The sequence below is a fragment of the Notamacropus eugenii genome, chromosome 1, assembly GCF_028372415.1.
Source record: "Notamacropus eugenii isolate mMacEug1 chromosome 1, mMacEug1.pri_v2, whole genome shotgun sequence".
NCBI classification, from domain to species: Eukaryota; Metazoa; Chordata; class Mammalia; order Diprotodontia; family Macropodidae; genus Notamacropus; species Notamacropus eugenii.
The window spans coordinates 172799701-172819667 of NC_092872.1; the positions used below are offsets into that span (position 1 = coordinate 172799701).

At 40.0% G+C, this 19967-nt stretch overlaps 1 protein-coding gene across 6 annotated transcripts in view; it reads left to right on the plus strand.

The window, feature by feature from the left end:
• Positions 1–19967, plus strand: part of ARNT2 (aryl hydrocarbon receptor nuclear translocator 2) — a 371710-nt gene that overhangs the window by 306276 nt on the left and 45467 nt on the right. For all 6 annotated transcript variants that reach the window (XM_072619163.1, XM_072619149.1, XM_072619140.1 and 3 more), the window contains 4 exons: positions 1104–1180; positions 7986–8120; positions 9657–9731; positions 19566–19717. In XM_072619163.1, the coding sequence (XP_072475264.1) occupies positions 1104–1180; positions 7986–8120; positions 9657–9731; positions 19566–19717 (439 nt within the window). The remainder of the gene's footprint in view (positions 1–1103; positions 1181–7985; positions 8121–9656; positions 9732–19565; positions 19718–19967) is intronic.

A 19967-nucleotide genomic window follows, 5' to 3' on the forward strand; every position in this document is an offset into this window, starting at 1 on the left:
CATGATCAATATGGACAGTTCCATAAACATCTGAAGGTTTACAAAGCACTTTCTTCACAACACTCTTGTGTTAGGGTAACATCATTATTCGCAGCATGGTGTAGTAGTAGAAAGTGTACTGGAGGTTGGAGGACCTAGGTTTTGAATTCTGGCTCCGCCATTTTGTAAAGTTGGGCAAGTCATTTCTTGTCATTGGGCTCTAATTTCCCCATCTGTAATCTGAAAGAGTTAGACTAGATTATCTCTAAAGTTCCTTCTAGCTCTTAATCTTATGAACCCCATTTTGACAGGAGATGAAACTGACTTGCATAAGATTACATTGCTAGAAACCATCAGAACAAATCTAGAACACCATGAAGTTAGTGTTCTTTCCACACTCCCATGACTGCCTCTCCAACCCCCTCTATTCTCTTTCCTTGGCCTTGCTTCTCCCTACCTAGTTTCAGCTGCTAGCCTTCCCCCCAGGCTCCTGCAGCTGCTTCTCGGGATCCAGCCCGGACATAAAGTTCTTGGAGCAGGTAACATATGGATGTGGAAAATGGGGAGTTTATTTATTTAAGCTTTGGAAAGCCTCTGTCAAGATTCCACACCAAACATTTTTATTTAATGGAATCATCCCAGAATTAGATAGAATGTTTTTCCTGGACAGGAAACTGGTGGTTTGAAACAGGAAACAAAGGGTAAGAGATGACTGGGTATTTCTTCATATGGAGAAGTGTAAACAGTAGGCTCCCCCGTTCATGTGGCAGCCAGACTTACTTAACGCTTTTATAAATGATCTGGAGGAGGCTCCATACATAATCCAAAAAGTGTGTGGTGAATGATATCTTTCCCCTTCACCGTGCACGTTGCTCAAGCTGTTAATAAGCAGCAATAATGACTGAAGATGATGATGATGAGTTTTGTTTTTTGTAATTTCCTTTGCCTAGACCACAGATAAAGGTTCTGGCAAGGCAGTGTAATGACTAAGAGGGGCTAGTTCACGGATCAGATAATTAACCCTTGGATAATTGAGATTATATTTGTAATTGAGTCAATAAGGCCACTTTTCCTATTATTGATCTGATGCGCAATAGTGATGGTGGTGGTATTCCTCATTTCAGGAATGACTATACCCGAAGAAGATGCTGATGTGGGACAAGGCAGTAAATATTGCCTTGTGGCAATTGGGAGACTTCAGGTAAGACTACTTCCTATCTGTATATTTTTATCCCATCATCCACCATGATACATCAATGTTTGGGATTTCTAATAAATTTGTATAAAGGGCTTCTGGGTAGAAAAAATTTTATTTACATGACTATCAACGTAAAATCAATTTCTCTAAGCCACTCTCATCCAAGAATCAACATGTTTGGTGCCATCTAATCCTCTAGATTGGTACTCAGAAATCAAAGCCTTCTTTTACCAGTCCATAAGCTCCCTTGGAATCTTGACCTATTCAGATAAGTGCCCTATATCTTGTATCCCCACGTGTGAGACAGAAACATTTTACTTTATATGGGCTTAGCCATCGTTTACATTTAGATCAGAAATAGTAAAGCACATACACAGAATGTATATTGTGATTTAATGGATTTTGTTTGATCACGTACCTTCTGCTTTATTCAGCCTCAACCCACCTGTGAAACATTCGGTATTCTTTGTTCATACCTGCCTTTATCCTCATGTTGGCATAGTAGCTGACATGAATATAGTGCTTTAAAGTTATAAGGTCCTAATTTTACAGATGAGGACACAGAAGCTCAGAGAGTTTAAGGAATTTGCCCAGGAACACAGAGCTCTCAAGTATCAGAGAGGATTTGAACGTCCTTTGTCCTGATTCCAAGTTCAATACCCTATTGACAGTGCCTTGCTCTCTGTCATTGCCTTCAAATGGAACGTCCTCCCCTCACAGCTTTACCTACCAAAATTCTGCCTGTCCACCACGGCTCAGGTTAAATCTTTCTTCAGCCCTCACTCTCCTCCAGACTGCTAAAGTATGTGATCCATATCTAAATCGAGCCAATAACTATTGTACGTGTATTAGATGTAAGATATCATGCTAGGTGTACTGGGTAATGACTTTTCACTCCCATTACCCTGACTGATACCCTCCTTACTGATCACCTGATCGAAAATAGAAGGGATCCTTAGAATGCAGTCTCCTTGCAGGAGGTACTGTTTCCCCATTGTTTTCCCGTGCCTAGCACCTAGCAGCCTAGCACATACACACTACTCCACAACTACTCATTGATTAACCCTTGGGACCTATCAAGTGGGCTGTTGCCAGATGAATAATCCTAAAAGTAAAGTAAACTTCTATTATTTTTTGAGGTAATCAAGGCTAAGTGACTTGCCCAGGGTCACACAGTATCTGAGGCCGGATCTAAACTTAGGTCCTCTTGATTCTAGAGACAGTGCTGTATTTGCTGTGCCACCTATCTGTCCCTAAAGTAAACTTCTTATCATTTCAATACCCCTTCTGCTATAGAAACTTCTGTTGGTTCTGCCTTGTCTATACAATAAATTCCAAATTCCTTGAGCTATCATATAGGGGCCTCCATAAGGTCTTGAACCAACCACTCACCACTCCCCAACTACTTACCATAGTCTGGTCTTCCTTATGCCACTTTACACGCACAGTTGTCCTTTGCATGAAATTCCTTTCGTTCTACTCATTGCTAACTGTGAACTCCAGCTCATCACTGAACACCCAGCCCTCCATAAAGCCATCTGAAAGTCATTCTCTTCATCCTCCGTGCTCCCCAGAGTGCTGTGTTTACTCTTCTTCTAGAGGGCTTAGTGTGGTCTGCTTTGTAGTCAATGATTAGACTGTAAGTTCTTTGAAGGCAGGGTCTATGATCTTTTCTATCTCCGTGATTTGGCCAGGTTCACATAGGTCATAAGTATTAGAGGAGAATTTTAAACCTTGATCTTGGGCCCAGTGTATATTCAGTAAATATCTGTCGAACCATTGAATCACATTGAGCCTAGTTAGGGATATGACAGCTATTTGAAAGGTTAAATAATAACAAAGGATTTAAGTGATAGTTAATGGCAGTTGAAGACAGTAAATGATTAATGGTCAAGAGGATTATCCAGATGTTAATTGCTGTAGGAATTCAAAGAACCGAGAGATCCCTATAATTAACACTTAATAATGCATTATCTCATCTCTCTGCATGGTGCTAAATCTTAGAACAGACAAGTAGTAAGTGTATAAAGGTTGATTTACTCATCTGCCTTCTAATTCTTTGAGGGAAGGGATGTTTGTGACCTTGGATGAGTCAGTTAACTTCTCTTGGCCTATTACCTAGTCTCTAAAATGAGGAAACTAGACTGGATGACCTCTAAGGTTCCTCCAACTCCAAATCTATGATTTTTTGTAATATGACCATTTCTCATTTAGTGATATTATGTGTTAGAGAAGTTGGGCAGATTTCTTTTCTCAAACTGAGAGTGAAGCAGACATTTTAGCGGCCCTGAGCACCTTCTCATAGCCTGAATGCACATCCTCCTTCAGATTTTTAAATAACGTTTATCTTCTTTTCAAACTGCTATGAGACTGAATGACTCTTCCTTTTTCCATCTCCTTTGCTCCACGATAGAATTCCCAAGCTGTCTGAGTCAAAGTAGCCAGAAAATCTGTAGCACAAATAGGTTGTTCCATTTAACTGTGCATTCTTAGGGGAGCCACAGAAGTGCACATTTAACTGTTCACTCTTAGGAAACTGCATTTCTTAGGAAAGCTGATGCATCAACTCTGTAGGAGGGCATATTGATTGTGGCAAAGGGTAGCATCAGAGGCCAGACAAATTGAAGGTCAGAGGAGTTCTGGCGCTCAGGTTACAACCATACTTTCCTTGCCAAAAAGAAGTTTGCCCTAGGTGAACTGCTCTACTTTTCCTATTCCTGGTGGTTTGGATCCTCTAGTTTCTCAAAATAATTTATTAAACTCTGCAGAAAGAGGGGGTACCAACTGAATATCAAGTACTTCTTCTAAAACTATACATACATTGTAAACCTAGGTCAGCCATGTGGCTCTTTCTTCCTTCATCCCAACAATAGTTGAATTTTTAACTCAAATAAAACAAAAGAACATATTTGGCATGCATACATATTAACTGCATGGCAAGTCATCTTGCCAGATTCTTAGAATACTCAAACTAGTCCCTTACTGAAAGTGAGGTAAAATTTACCATCCAGAAGTAGGTATTGTATTGGGAGAACTGGGATCGTGAGGGTGCATGCATTATTAGAACTATGCTACAATATCCATTTACTTTTGTAGTGTCAGAGGAGAGAGCGTGTCCTTGGGGCTGTGTGAGTTCAAATCCTGACTGTGGTCAGTCTTTTATTTTTTTTTTTATTTAAAAAACAAAGATACTGAAGTGAGCAAGAGAGTTTTTAAACATATGAGATTAATGAGAGACATGGTGGGGATGGGGAGAGAGATAGATGTATAGATAGAGATAGATAAATATATAGAGGAAGGTGGGAGTAGATGGATGGATGGATGAATGGATGGAAGGATGGATGGATGGATAGATGATAGATAGGTAGAGGAAGGTGGAAGTAGATGGATGGATAGATAGATAGAGGAAAGTGGAAGTAGATGGATGGATGGATCGATGGATGGATAGATAGATAGATAGACAGACAGACAGAGAAAGGAAGGTAGAAGCAGAACAACTAGATGGCACAGTGGATAGAGTGCCAGATCTAGAGTGAGGAAGACTCATCTTCCTGAGCTCAGTTCTGGCCTCATACACTTACTAGCTATGTGACCCTCGCAAGTCACTTAAGCCTGCTTTCCTCAGTTTCCTCATCTGTAAAATGAGCTGGAGAAGGAACTGGCAAGCCATTCCAGCATCGTTGTCAAGAAACCCCCAAATGGAGTCACGAAGTGTTGGACATGATTGAAAAACAACTGGTGTAAGGAGCTCCCTCCTTAAAATCAGCAACTGTTCTGCCTCTTAAAGTTTTAGAAAGCTGGTTGGGCCACTGAAAGATTAAGTGAATTATTAAGTGAATTATTTGCTCAGGGTCACATAGTTAGTATAGTTAAAGGCAAAACTTGAACCCAGGTGAACCTGAATCCAAGGTCAACTGTATCCACTATACTATGTAGCTTCTCAGGGGATGACTAATAAAATGAAATAAATTTACGTAGTATGTAGTGTCATGAAAAGTCACCTCTTTGAAAACATTTTCTGTCAGTCAGTTCCCTCTTCTTTCATTTTCTACAGTCTATTAATAACCTACACACTGTTATTGTGATTTTGCCTCCTACCACAGCTCTTACTTAAAGATGGTGTCCTCTCCATCTTTGCCCATGATACAAAGGAAGAACCACCCATTGTTAGGTCAGCCACAGAGAAGGGACTCGAAATGGAATTCTCTTTCTTGGGCTCTTAGATTAGTCCATAGACTCCCAGCCTAGCAGGTCTTCAGAGCCCAACTTCCTATCCTGGTATTTGGAACCTCCTACTTACTCCCTTTTCACAGACCACAGTCCTAGTGGGAAGGTCAAAGACTGAAGTTCTGAGGGATCTTACTTTCCCCACTGTACCTTTCACATCCCGTCCAAGCTCAGCATCCCCTGTATGAAAGGAGCTGTGTGAAAAGGCTTGGTTGCTTCTCCAGCTGTGACTTTTACCCCATGTTTCTTTTGATCTCCCCCCTGCTCTCTGTATGGAGAGAGACATCAGCACAAACTGCCTGCAGAGATTGTGGGAAGGGTGGAGAAAGCTATCCTGTCCCAGCCTGACAGCAGAAAGAGGCTCAAACGCAGTTCATCATGGGAGGCTTTGGATATGGCACTGGCTCCTTTATTTCTGGGGAAGCCAGGGGCATTCTTGTACTTCATTAGCTACAGATGGGTTGCACCTGCTGGCACCCTGCGAGGAGGGCAGTGCTCCCAACGGCAAGGCTGGGAACAGTAGATGCACACTCCAATAATTCCCTGTGTCTTTGACTTAGGACCGCACCCATCTGGAACTCAGTAGAGTGTCCGTGATTCAAACACATAAAACCTGGAGACTGGTGGATGTTGTTTCTGTCTTTGTGTCCTAGAACAGGGCATTGCACTGTAGAAATTTAATGAATCATTGTTCAATTGATTGAATGATGAAATTGTGTATTTTCTCCATTCACCTCTTGCCTTATTCTCCCTAGATGAACCATTTGCCTTCTGCTGTTTCTCAAGGAAGCCTCATCATCTCTTCCCTCTCCCCAGCCTTCTGGTCAACCACCTGATTCTTGCATTCAAGAGCTGTTTGGATATTATTACAGACCACCAATATGGCTGTTACCTCTCATTTGCTATCCATACCACATCTTTATATTACTATCTCTGAATCTTTATTGCTGTTATATATTTGTGGACATTGTTCAGATCCCTCCACCTATGTGTATGTGTGTATCACCCCTGTAGCAGGCAAGATTAGGGCTGAATTTGGGTAGTGAACAAGAAATGGGGCTCCCTGTCCTTAAACTCTAAGCAATGGGGTTATTGACTCCATGCACCATCATAATTTTCCCATGGAGACAACTGAATTCTAGATTGTCCATATGAGACAGGAGATCCAGCTCTGCTCTTAGGCACAGTTGAAGAAAAAAGCTAAACGTTCTTGGGAAATAAACTTATAATTCCTTTATAGTCATGTATTTATTACCAGAGGGCTAGCAGGAATAATAACTAGAAATTATATAGTGCTTTAAGATTTGCAAAGTGCTTTTTCAATATTTTACCCTCATAACAACTCCATTTTACAGATGAGGAAACTGAGGCAGACAGGGTTAGTGACTTGTCCAAGGACAGACACACAGCTAGTATCTGAGGCCAGATTTGAACTCATTTCTGTCATGTATCTGTCAACTTCCTTCTCATCCCTCCATCTCCTCCTACTGTCATGGACCAATTTCTAGCCCTCATTAGTTCTTTAATCTGGATTATTGTAATAATCTCTAAGTGTCTCACTTTTCTTCAGTCCATCTTTCATACCACTTCTAAAGTAATCTTCCTAAAATAAGCCTTTCATAACCTGGCCTTGTGCCACCTTTTCAACCTTATCTCAGATGACTCCCTGTCATGATTCCAGGCGGAGCAGACTACTCACCATTCCTTAATCTTGTCCTGCTTTAAGTTCCCTGCCTTCTTCCATTCCTTTATTTCTGCCATCCCAGAGGGCTGGAATGCACAATTAGCTGTAGCAGTGGATAGAGTACTGGACCTGAAGTCAGGAAGGCTCATCTTCCTGAGTTCAAATCTAGCCTTAGACGCTTGCTAGCTGTGTGACCCTGGACAAGGCACTTAACCTTGTTTGCCTCAATGTTCTCATCTGTGAAATGAGTTGGAGAAGGAAATGGCAAATCATGCCAGCCTCTTTGCCAAGAAAACCCCAAAAGGGGTCATGAAGAGTCAGACATGACTGAAAAAACAAACAAAAACATGAACAAACATGGCTTGAATGCATTTTACCCTTCCCCTGTCACTCATTTTACTTCTGCCTGTTGAAGCAGTTCTCTTCAAGGCATGAAACCAGAAGACCATCTCCATCATGAGTCCTTCTTTCACTCCCTTCCTCTGCCTCCTCACCTAAAAAGTGATCCTTCTCTTCTTGAAATGCGCCTGTTACTTTCTTTGGAACTCTGTGACATATGTAAAGTGCCTGGATTTTACTGCTGGCTTTGTGGCTATGTAAAGGCAAGTCATCTAAACTCAATGAGCTTTAGTTTCCTCATCTATTGAATGGGTATAAAAATGCTTTCATTTGTGCATTCTCCCTATATTGTTAGGCTCAATGTTTAAGCTGACCACCTTTCCCCGAAACTTCTTTAACTCACAAAGTTTCTTTTCTTACAGATCCAGACCCATTCGTGACATCCAAGAATCAAGATAAACTATGTTTTAACATTTGCTTGTTAACAGAAGCATATTGATGATTTTTCATTTTTCCCTCTGAAATTCAAATGTTCTATGCTAATTCTACCTTTCGCAGGTAACTAGCTCTCCTGTGTGCATGGACATGAATGGAATGTCTGTCCCTGCTGAGTTCTTATCCCGACATAACTCTGAAGGAATCATCACATTTGTTGATCCAAGATGCATCAGTGTTATTGGCTACCAACCACAGGTCAGTAGGTGATTTGGTACTCATGATCCTTGGCTAGCACTGTTTAGAAAACGCATCTTCCCTAATGGACAATAAAAAGTATTTATTCTTTGCTAGTGACAAAATCAAGCCAGTGTTGGGAAGCAAGGCTCTTTAAGCAATATGCCCAGTCTGGGCAAAGTATTTTGTTAGGTGCACTTTGAGGTCTTAAGCAACTCCAGATTGAAACCTCTCTCAGCCCATGAAATGGCATTATATATAGTAGCTTCTTCTTATCTGTCATACCTAAAACACCTAGATTTTTTTAGCAACTGTGAGTTCTTTGCTCATATGGGTCTTTTATTACTCTATCCTTTTTAGCCAAAATCTTGGCTCAAAACTTCTGAGTATCCAAAGTGAATTTATCTTGTCTTTTGGATAAGTTGGTAAATAAGTAGTTTTATTTCCCATATACTATTACACTTTATTAGAGGGCAGCTAGGTGGTGCAGTGGAGAGAGCACTGATCCTGAAGTCGGGAGGATTTGAGTTCAAATCCACCCTCAGACACTAGCTACGTGACCCTGGGCAAGTCACTTAACCCTGTTTGTCTCTGTTTCTCATCTCTAAAGTGAGATAGAGAAGGAAATGACAGATCACTCCAGTATCTTTGCCAAGAAAACTCCAGATGAGGTCATAAAGAGTTGGACAGGACTGAAAAAACTCAACAACAAATAACATTATATTAGCAGAGTGCTGCCTTAAAAGCCATGATAATAATCCATTTGTGCAACCACACTGGCCACAAAAGATGCATATTTTCGGGTGGAGGAGGTTTATATTGAGCTAATGTTTTCCCAATTTTGTCAGTGTAGGCTCAAGCTTAGCTGAATCTGGTAGATTTGACCAGGAAGTAAATATAACAGCTTGACTATTTTGGTTTCACCAAATAATAATGTCTCCATTTGAATTCAATGGCTTGACTTTTCATTGGTTGATTTCTGTGCACAAGTATTCATTCATTATGGTAGATGTTTTCTTTCAAGATCATACTTGCTCTTTTGAATGAAACATCAAATAATAGAACTAGGTAGTAAATATTCTCTTAACTACAAAATTGTTTCATGTAGAATAACATCTTTTCATCCTTAAGAGAGCTGCAGTTTCCACATTTAAGCAATTACAGTTCTCATAAGCAACACATCCTATCTTCACTTGGTCATTTTACTTTCTTGTAATGTTTATTGGAAGCATGTTTATTATATTCTGTTCCTCCAAAGCAAACAGAATGTAAAAATCTGTCTTCCTAGAAAAAAACCAGGAGTTCTTTGGACTGTTCATGTATTGCGTTATATAGACACCGATCTTGCCGTCAAATATGTCTGATTAACGTAGTATTGCTAATGGGAAGTTTCATACAGACACCAAGAGAAGAATTTGCAGCTGTAACTTTAAAGGGCATCTGAGACAGTAGTAGGAATGAAAAAGACTGTTCAAACAACATTTCCTTACAACAGAGACATGAAATGTGAACAGTGCAAGTTGAAATTATGTACTAAAGTTTTTCTTTTATGTTTAGGATCTTCTGGGAAAGGACATTTTGGAATTCTGCCATCCTGAAGATCAGAGCCATCTAAGGGAGAGTTTTCAGCAGGTACTATCCTAAAAACGATTCCGTAACTAGTGCATAAATCTGAATACTTTTCCATATGGCCAACAAGATGAGTCTGGGTGTATGGTAATGTATGTGTCCATGTCTAGTACATAAATAACTGTCCCCTAATTAAACTTGTACTAGCAATGGAGAAAATTTGATTCCATTTAAAGTATCTGAAAGTAGATATAACAGGGATGTGTTGGTAAATGCGTAACAACTGGCTTTCAGGGAAACTTATAAGTTTCATCTGCATTAGTAACATTTTCTTCATTACTTTCTTAAGTCTAGAAATCACCAAAAATTAATTGAAGCCCTGATTTGTAGTGTTTACTGATTTTCAGGGTGCAGATACTCTCACTGAAAATTTAAAAATCAGCTCTCATGACCAGTTCCAGCTGGTTCTAGCACACCTTTGAATTATATGATATGTTTAGAAACAAAGAATTGAAAGTTTCCTCAGAAACTATCTGGTCAAATCTTCTTACTTTTCTTATCTGTGCACATGTTGTCCTCAAGTAGAATGTAAGGTCCTCAGGGGCGGGCTCTGTTTTCCTTTTGGGGGACTTTACACAGTGCCTTTTATGAAGTGGGTGCTTAGTAAATCTCTGCTGAACTGAATTGGCTTGGATTGGATCAGATGGATTGGACTTCTAATCAGAAGGAAAGCCTGGTTTGGAGTATATATTCTGAATGTCTCAAGTGTTTGTTACAGATCTGTGCATTTAAAGCTATGCAACTCATAGCCTCCCAGTATAAAGAACTCCACCACTTTATGTTTTCATAAAAATTTCTGCCTACACAGAGAGCTGTTTCCCATACTTAAAACACAGCAATGATCCATACATATGAGTGTCTTTACAGGAAGGCCAAATCTGGAGTTCCTCTGTCCTCACAGGGACCTCTGCCTTTTGTTCTCCAGGTTAAAGCACCTGGGGAAAGTTGTCATAGAGAAATCACTTGTCATAAGTAGTTCATTGATAGAATTGTAGAATTTAGAAACCCTCTTGTTTACCTTCCCCCCATACCCATCCTATTTTTCAGATGAGGAAATTGATGCCCAAAGAAGTGAAATGAACTTCCTTCCCTAATGTACCCCCTAATGTTTCTTACCCAGTAAATCATCCCTTGTGTCAAACAATGAAAGGATAAGTAAAGTTCAGGAAAACTAATCAATGCATCACATAAGTCTGACAGTATATTCAGTGGTTCACATCCCCCTTCTCTGCAAAGATGGGAAGGAAGTGCAATTTTTCATCTCTTCTGAGGCCAAATTCTCTGCTCTTTCTACTAAGCAAAAATAAATGTCTTTTGAAAATGTCCAAGTATTGACAGGTGCCATCTAAAACTTTCAGGAGTTCACAAGGTAAAGGGAACCCAGGAGTATCTACCCTGAGTCAAAAGACCAGGGCTCTTGCCCCACCTCTGTGGCCACATATGAACTTGAGCTCAGCTTCGTCGTCCATAATGTAGCCTGTATAAGCTTTGGGAATCCTTATCCCAACCTTCCCTCACACTAACAAGTCAAGTTTCTAGAGAGCTAATGGCAGACTGTACCTCTTCCTCAGAGTTCTACAGGTTTGCCTTAGGGGTTGAAGATACATTTTTAATGCTTTCGGTTGGAGCCCCCCTTCCAGTATGATCTTACCAATATTTATTTCCAGGTCACTGTAGCATCCTCTAACCAGTGGCTATCGCAATATCATCATATCTTAGTGTCACCAATATCTTTGATTCTCATTCCAGTGATATTTAACCAATTAACTTTTAAATTTAATGAAGCATTAGTTTTCACAAGCATTTATAGTGAGAACAGAACTTATACCCACCCCTAAATGGGAGCATAGTATCCTCTAAATCACCTCAGTTCCTGAGGAGATTGGGCTCTGACTTAAAGCATCCACCCCCAACAACTTCATTTCTGAATGTGACTTAGTTGAGGAACAAGCCCCTTCTCTTGGCTGCTTTTAGTCCAATGCTAAAGTGGATCTCATAGATCATTCCTTCCTAGGAGTCGCTGTTTAGCTTGGACTCTATTTCCTGGTGCTTTCCCAGCTTTTCAAAGCTTATAGGGGCAGTCCTCTCTGTTCCAGCTCCAATGCTCCTTCTTCTAAGGTGGAAAAGAATAGACAGATACAGTGGGGTCATGAGCTCTTATCTTCATGTTAGTTGATCTTGGGGGGAGAGTAAGCTGTTGGTACTCTCTCCACCTGGAGACATACAGCAGTAATTGCTTCCTCACCTGAATGCAACCAGGAAAAGAAACAAGTTAGTTTCTTTTTTATGTGCTCTTGGTTCCAGTTCAGCAGCCAACCCAAAGGCCTTTTTTCAGAACATAGTAAACAGATAGGAAGCAGTCACAGAATGCTTCTTTATGCAAGGGATTGCATCAAGTAGATCATGTAGCACATGCTCATGAGTACTGGTTTCTCCCTTGACCAGCACTGGTTACTGTAAAATAAAGGAACTGGACTCTAAGGTCCCTCCTAACCTGATAGTTAGGTGTGTAATTCTGTGATCCTTGTTCACTAATAGAGCCTCTGTTTCCTATAGCCATAAGCAGAAGAGGTACCATCACTGAGCTGGGGGCCTGAAAGTTCAGACGAGGTTGTGCCAACAATGGACAGTGTTGGGTCTGGAGACAGGAAGACCTAGGTAATAGGTTAGCTTCAGACATTACTAGCTACATGACCCTGGGCAAGTCACTTAACCCCTGACTGCCTCCATTTCCTTAGCTATAAAATGGGGACAGTAGTACCTACATCAAAAGATTGTTATGAGGATCAAATTATATAATATTTGTAAGTCTTTAGCACAGTTCCTGACACAAAGTAGGTACTTTATCAGTTCTGGTTTCCTTCCTTCCTTCCTAGCTGAGTTAGAATATGGACCACATTTTTTCATAGACAGACTTATAGAAAGGGTCATTGCCTGTACTCTCCATCCTGGCAAGAGCAATAGAATGGAAATCAGGGGACCTGATTGTAGCCACAGTTCTGCCACCAACTCATTGGGACTGTCACTTTATTTCTCTAGACCTTGATTTGTCCTTCTGTAAGATTAGTCCGTTGAGTAGGATCATTTCCAATGTCTTCCAGCTCTAAATTCTCTGGTTATGGTGCATGGAGTAAATGGGATTTGAAAACTGTTCTAATCGTCATTTATGGCATGGCTTCTACGGGAGAAATGAATTTTGAGTTCCAAACAGCTGAGTTGGCCATTTGAAACATCCCAGTAGTAAATGGAGGACTGCTTAAGTTAGTTTTTAACTCAAATGCTTCACAGATTATCACTTTTTCTGTTAATGAACTTCATTTTCATGAGTTTTTTACATTTTCATGAGTTCCTCCAGAAGTGTGCTTATGCTTCCATCATGATGTTTTGTCCTGTGACCATGACAGAGCTGTTCTTATCTTTAAAGGCTTCAAGGAAAAAAAATATTTTAAAAAATTAACTTTCCAACGGCTTTGGGAGACTTCAGCTGCATGTGAAAAGCCGTGAGTTTGGGCTTCAGGGAATTGCTTTTGGAACCTGGAGATGCCTTCAATTAACATGCCTTGGAAGTGATGGGCCCTGTTAACATCCCCAAACTGCCAATTTGGAAAGTTGTTGGCAGGAGTAGGGCTGAATGGAAATGTCTGGTGTGTTTCATCATGCTTAAATATAGGGCCGCACAACCACAGACTAAGATTTTGGGAAATTCTTATTCTTCCCAGGTTATGGTTCATTCTTCTTGACCCTGAAAGGAGCTACCATGCTCCATCTGCTAACAAAGTCCTTTGTAAGGCAGAGAAGTACGAGGTACATTGAGGGAGTTGAAAATGGGGCCGCTTAGGACCTGAGTCCCTTCCTTATTTTTTGAGGGAACTTTCTTTTTCTTTTTTTTTAAAAAAAACATTTAAATGAATTTATTTCAGTGAATAAAGCAGCTGTGTAATGCTTTCTCAAGTCACTTCCTCTAAGTCCCAGTGAGAGAAGCTTGGGTGGGCTCCTGGGGCTATTGCAGCTGTCGTGACCACAACCTGTCCTCTATCCTGCCCTTTAGCTCAGGCCTACCGGAAGTTTTGTGGACTGGTGGTATGAGTTACCAGGATAGGCCTGGGGGCAGGGAGAGTTGTTAGACATGTTGGAGTGAGGTCTAACTGGCTTCAGGATGCTTCCTTTACCTCCTGATTGTGGAATGGGAACTTTCTTTCCACTCCCCTCTCTCGTGGAAGCCATACCTTTTCAGCACCATGTGGGCTCTATTTTCTCTCTCCACTTTTCTTTTTCATTTTCTTACCTCTTTGTCCTCATCCCTGTTCCTCTTTTCACCACCTACTCTTCAGTAACCTCTGTTTCCCTCTGGTGACTCTTCCTTTCTCGCCTCATCCTCCACTTTCTCACAGTGTCTATCTCTCTCTATCTCTGTCTCTCTCTCCCCTCCTTCTTTCCCTAATATTTCCCTAGCTCTTTTCTCCTTCCTTCCCTTTACCACATTTATTTACTCTCCTTTTTTCTCTCAATTTCTTGTCTTCCTTCCTTTTTCTTTCTCCCCCTCCTTTTTATATTTTTCTTCTCTGTTCTCCAATTCCTTTTCACATTCCTTGCCTTCACCTTATTTTCCACTCTCTTCTTTTTAACCTTTATTTCCTTGTCTTTTTCTTGTGCTGCAAAACGTTATGACATAGTAGACACAGTACTGGATTTGGAGTCAAAGGACCTGGGTTCCCATCAAAGTTCTGCCATTTTGCTGTATGTGTGACTTTGAGCAAGTCATTTGACTTCTCTGGCCCTCAGTTGTCTTGTCTGTAAAACTGGAGTGGGGTTATGCACAGAGATGGCTAGCATCCTTTCTAGATTTGATCTGCATGATGTAATAATGATTTGTATAGCAATTTAATGTTTACAAAAATAATTCACTTTTTTGTAAAGGGGTGAGTCTCCTTACCTTCGACATAATTTGAGTTTATATACAGTTCATCTAAACCCTAACATGGCCAGTTATTTTAGAATATAGTATTAATTATGCCTAAAATGTAGTCCTTTCATGCCCCAGTTAACCTGCTTTGTTCTATGGCCACATGATCAACCTCTAATGCTATCAATAATGCATGTCACTGACCACAAGAAGAATGAATGAGAAAGCGTAAGAAAATAAGTGAAAATCAATCACCACTGCTACAAAAATAAATCAGAACCTAGGAATTGCTAATCTTGAGTCAGCATAACTTTTGTACACAAGTATTATTGTTATCCAGAATCATATTGCTATCTAAATAGCTAGCTAGTAAGTAGCCTCTTAGATCCTAGAAAGATAGCACAGTAGAGATGGAAAGGACCTTTTAAGTCATCCATTGCAGTTTCTTCTTTATGGTATCATAGAAAGAACGATGGATTTGAGGTTAGTTTTGTGTTGTAATTATGGCTTTGCTAGTCTCTGTCTCTATGAACATGGCAAGTTATTCCCAAAGTTCTTTCCTTTGCAATCTGTATTCTCTATGCCTCTTCCTTCCAATTAATATTTCTTATTGATGTACTTATATAAGTAGCCCTGTGATATATATTAGTTTACTTTTGTGCTAGTGATCAGTTTTTGAGGACTTTGAGAAGAATATGAACTGTTTTAAAGGTTAAGGATTATACAGTTGAGTTTTTGTGTTTTCCTTTTTAATATATTTCAAGATTTTCCCCAAAAAAATCCTTCCATACTTTGAAGTATATTATTATAAAATTAGTCTTGGCTTCCACTCAGTCAATGAAAACCAACCAAACAGGAAGGCTTATTTTATTATTGGTGCATCAGCTTAAAAAAACATTTAAATTAAAATGGTAAGCATGATTTCGAGGGATATCACCATTTTATAGAACCACAGAGATTGCAAACTGCTGAGGTTTTTAGAAATTGGTTGGTTCTAAAAAGAAAAAAAAGAGGGATTTAGCATCTGATTTCTTGCCAGTACCCAGCTCATGTAGCATCAGTTCCTTGAGAAGGCAAATTTATTCATATGGTGGGAAAATTAAACCAGGACAGTAATGCCCGTTGGCCAACAATAATAAATGTAGCCCAGAATCAAAGGGTCCACTGCCCAGCTATCTAATATCCACTAGGAAATCCTTGGGCTGGACATTGACACAGCCTTTGTATTCTTTGGGATTCTGCCATTGGGTGTGGTGGTTAGAAATTGTTGATGAAAGGAAATGCCTTATTCATTTGAAACTGCAGAGGAGTTTATTTCAAATAAAAGTGAACTCTTTAATTTTAACAAAAGTATTTGAATATCCTGTGCTTAATGCTTTATATGAAATGGTGAACGTATTTATGAAATCTTTGCTTAGCACAATACTTAACAAAATTTGTATATGACAAAAAACTGAAAGTAAAACTTACAAAGTAAATATATATATAGATATACATATATATATATATATTCCTTGAAGGACTAGAACATCTTCAATCAAATAAGATGAAATTTAGTAGGAAAAAATGCAGAGTCTTGAATTTAAATTTAAAAAATCAACTTCATAAATGCTAGATGAAGGGTGGTGTGACTAAATAGAAGTATATCAGGAAAAGATCTGGGCCTTTCAGCATACTCAATATAAGCCAACAGGGTGCTAATACAACCAAGAAAGCTAATGTAATATTAGGCTGCATCTAAAGAGGAAGAGTGTCCATGACTAAGAAGGTGATCACGTTACCCACATTTAAGGACATTTATAAGCTGGAAAGTATCCAGAGAAATTGAAGACCCTTGAGATCTTGCTAAGCACTGAAGAAAATGAAGGTGTTTATCTTGGACTAGAGAAGACGTAAGGAGGACATGATAGCTATCTGTCTGCATTTAAAGAATTGGCTTGTAAAAGAGGGAGTAGGTTTATCCTGTTGGGTTCCAGAGCTGTGAATAAAAGTTACAAAGGAGCAGACTGGGAGTTGACATAAGGAAAACCTTCATAATATCCAGTTTTCTGTCGTTGTTGTTTAGTCATTCAGTCATGTCCATCTCTTCATGACCCCATGGACTATAGCACGCCAGGCCCTTCTATCCTACACTGTCTCTTGAAATCTGTCCAAGTTCATGTTTGTTGTTTCCGTGATGCTATCTATCCATCTCATCCTCTGCCCTCCCCTTTTCCTTTTTTGCCTTCAATCTTTCCCAATATCAGGGTCTTTTCCAATGAGTCCTGTCTTCTCATTATGTGGCCAAACTACTTAAGCTTCAAACTTCACTATTAAACCTTTTAGTAAAATAGCCTGAATTAATTTCTTTAAGTATTGACTGACTTGATTTCCTTGCTCCCAGAGCTATTCCAAATTGCAGTGGGCTGCCTCAGGAGGTTGTGAGTTTTCCCTCACAGGATGGCTTCAGATAAAAGTTGAGTGATCACTTGTTAAGCATGTTGTAGACAGAATTCATATTCTGGTACTGTTGGACCAGATCCTCTGTGAGGTATCTTCTAACTCTCATTCTGTGAAATTCTATCTAGGTATTTTATAAGAGTAAAAAAAAATACTGTCCTGTTAATCAGGAAACCTGGGTTCTCTCTGTCTGTGATTAGCTAGGAGACCTTGGGAAAGTCTATTTACCTCAATCGGCCTCCCATTTTTTTTTTCTAATAGGTAAAATGGAGAGATTGATCAAATATTGAAAGGGTTTGGTGGGGGAGGATATATAGACTTTGAAAGACATAAAGGAATATATCATAAGAAAACTTAGCAGAAGGCTCACTTTGAGAAATAAGGATCAGAGAGGAGGGGCGCAATATAGTTGTCAAATGTTTGCAGCTAGAGAAATTATCCCTATTTAATCAGGTAATGTAGTATATTACCTCTGGAGAACCCAGAGAAAAGAAACCAAAAGCATGGAGGAAAAAAACCTAAAACATTTCTTCACTTAGAAGAACTAGACAAATAACTTTGGACGTGCAATTGAGAAGACTGGTTTACACCTTCCCGAATAAGGCACATCTGACCATGTAACACACCTGTTCAGTCAACTCCAGTGGCTCCCACCTGCCTCCAGGATTAAATTAAAAAACCCTCTGTTCGGTTTATAAAGCCCTCCTTAATCTGGCCGCTTCTTCTCAACTTTGAGTGTTTTCTCTGGCTGTCCCTCCAAGCCTAGTATTTTTTTCCCTCTCATCTTTGCTTCTGGTCTTCCTTGGCTTCCCTCAAGACTCAGCTAAAGTCCCACATTCTGCTAGAAGCCTTTCCCAATCCCACTTAGTGCTCATCTTTCCTCTCTATATGGTTTGTTTGTATGTAATTGTTTGCATGTCGTTTTCCCCCTTAGACTGGGAGCTTCTTATGAGCCGGTGCTGTCTTTTGCCTCTCTTTGTATCTTCGTCACTTAGCACAATGCCTGTCATACAGTAGGTGCTTAATAAATGCCAGTTGGCTGGCTGGCTGACATTTAGGACTGTGTTACTCTGAGCATGACTAGCGTCTTCCCAAACAGTCTTAATTATTTCACAGAATCATCCAAGAGTTATTAGCGCCCTAAAAGACCATCAGCCAAAAATTACAAAAGCTTTCATACTTAGTACTGCTGATTTGGAATGAGCTTTGCCTGTATTTATCTATCATCTTTTGTCCTATTCTTAGTGAGAAAAGATAACTGCTGTTTTTTAACATCACATATGCTGGCCCCTAAGCTTCTCTCTCCGTTAGGTAACCTAGTCTGCCTCTTCAATTGTTGGACACCCTCCAAGCTGATCACATCAAGTTTCAGTTGTGAATATCCCAAAGTAAAAGTGATATGTCATTGAATGAAGACAGTTATAATCTTGAAGACAGAGGGTTATTTTGTAATATGTACATTGCAGGCTGAGCAGAGAGATGGAAAATGCACTGGCCTGGGTTCTAGTGTGGCTTTTGCCCCCAAATACTTTGGTGCCTTCAAACACAAGACTCTTAGCTTCTGAGAGACAGCTGGGTAGTGTAGGGGTAGACTGCTGAGTTCCATTTGTACCTCAGACACTTACGACCCGTATGACTCTGAGAAAGTTGATTTCTCTCAGCCTCAGTTTCCTCAACTGCAAAATAGAGATAATAGTAATAGCCACCTTACAGAATTGTCATTCGGATCAAAGATAATATATATAAAGTGCTTTACAAATCTTTAAGTGCTAGCTAGTAGCAGCAGCAGCAGTGGTAATAGTAGTGGTAGTTGTAGTAGTGGTGGTGGTGGCAGAAGTAGTAGTACTGGTACTGGTACTAGTAGTAGTGTGTAAAATTTCCTCAGTTTCCTGTTCTGGAAATGAGAAGTTTTTGCATGATGGTCTTTAAGGTATCTCCAGCTCTGTGACTCTGTTCTCCTTGCTACCTGTATGAATATGGGCAAGTCATTTAACCTTTCTAGACCTCAGTTTCCTCATCTGTAACATGAAGATGTTGGACTATGATCTCTAAAGTTCTTTCCAGATCTAAATCCTCTTATTTTTCTTATTTTTATATTCTAGTATCATGCTTGATTTGGGGAAGAAATCACCTCCTTGTGGCCATCTGTGGTCCCAAGAAACTAAGTGTTGTAGTAGATAGAGCTCTGGACCAGGAGTCTGAAAGACACGAGTTCAGTTCTGGCCTGAGACATTTACTAGCTGGGTGACCCTGGGCAAGTCACTCAACATCTGCTTGCCTCAGTTTCCTCATATGTAAAATGGGGATAATAATATCACCTGCCTCCCAAGGTTCTTGTGAAGAACAAATGAAATAATTATTTGTAAATCACTTGTCCTAGAGCCTGGCACATAATGTATAAATACTACAGATATAAATGTTTGTCCCCCTTCCTTTTCCTCTTCCAACCTAATGCCACCCTTCTGTCTGCTTCTCCCTATAAACTCTTTCCTTAGGTTGTTAAGCTGAAAGGCCAAGTGCTATCAGTCATGTATCGATTTCGGACCAAAAACCGGGAGTGGATGTTAATCAGGACCAGCAGCTTCACTTTTCAGAATCCTTATTCTGATGAGATTGAATACATCATCTGCACCAACACCAATGTCAAGTATGTGCTCTCCCTTCCCCTGTGTTTTATTCCAAATGGAAATGATTTTTCATAAAAGAATGCTCCTTGTTTTAAGGTGGAACATTGAGTATCATTCCACTGCTCTTGCTTTGTAAAAAAAATTGCCCCTCAGCAGGATTCATCTGTGGAACATGCTCCTTCACAGAAACTAGTGTATTTGTAAAGAGGGGGTGAAGGAGGAGCAGGATGCCAAGCCAGGTTTGCAGCTCCACTCTGGGGTCCCTATCTT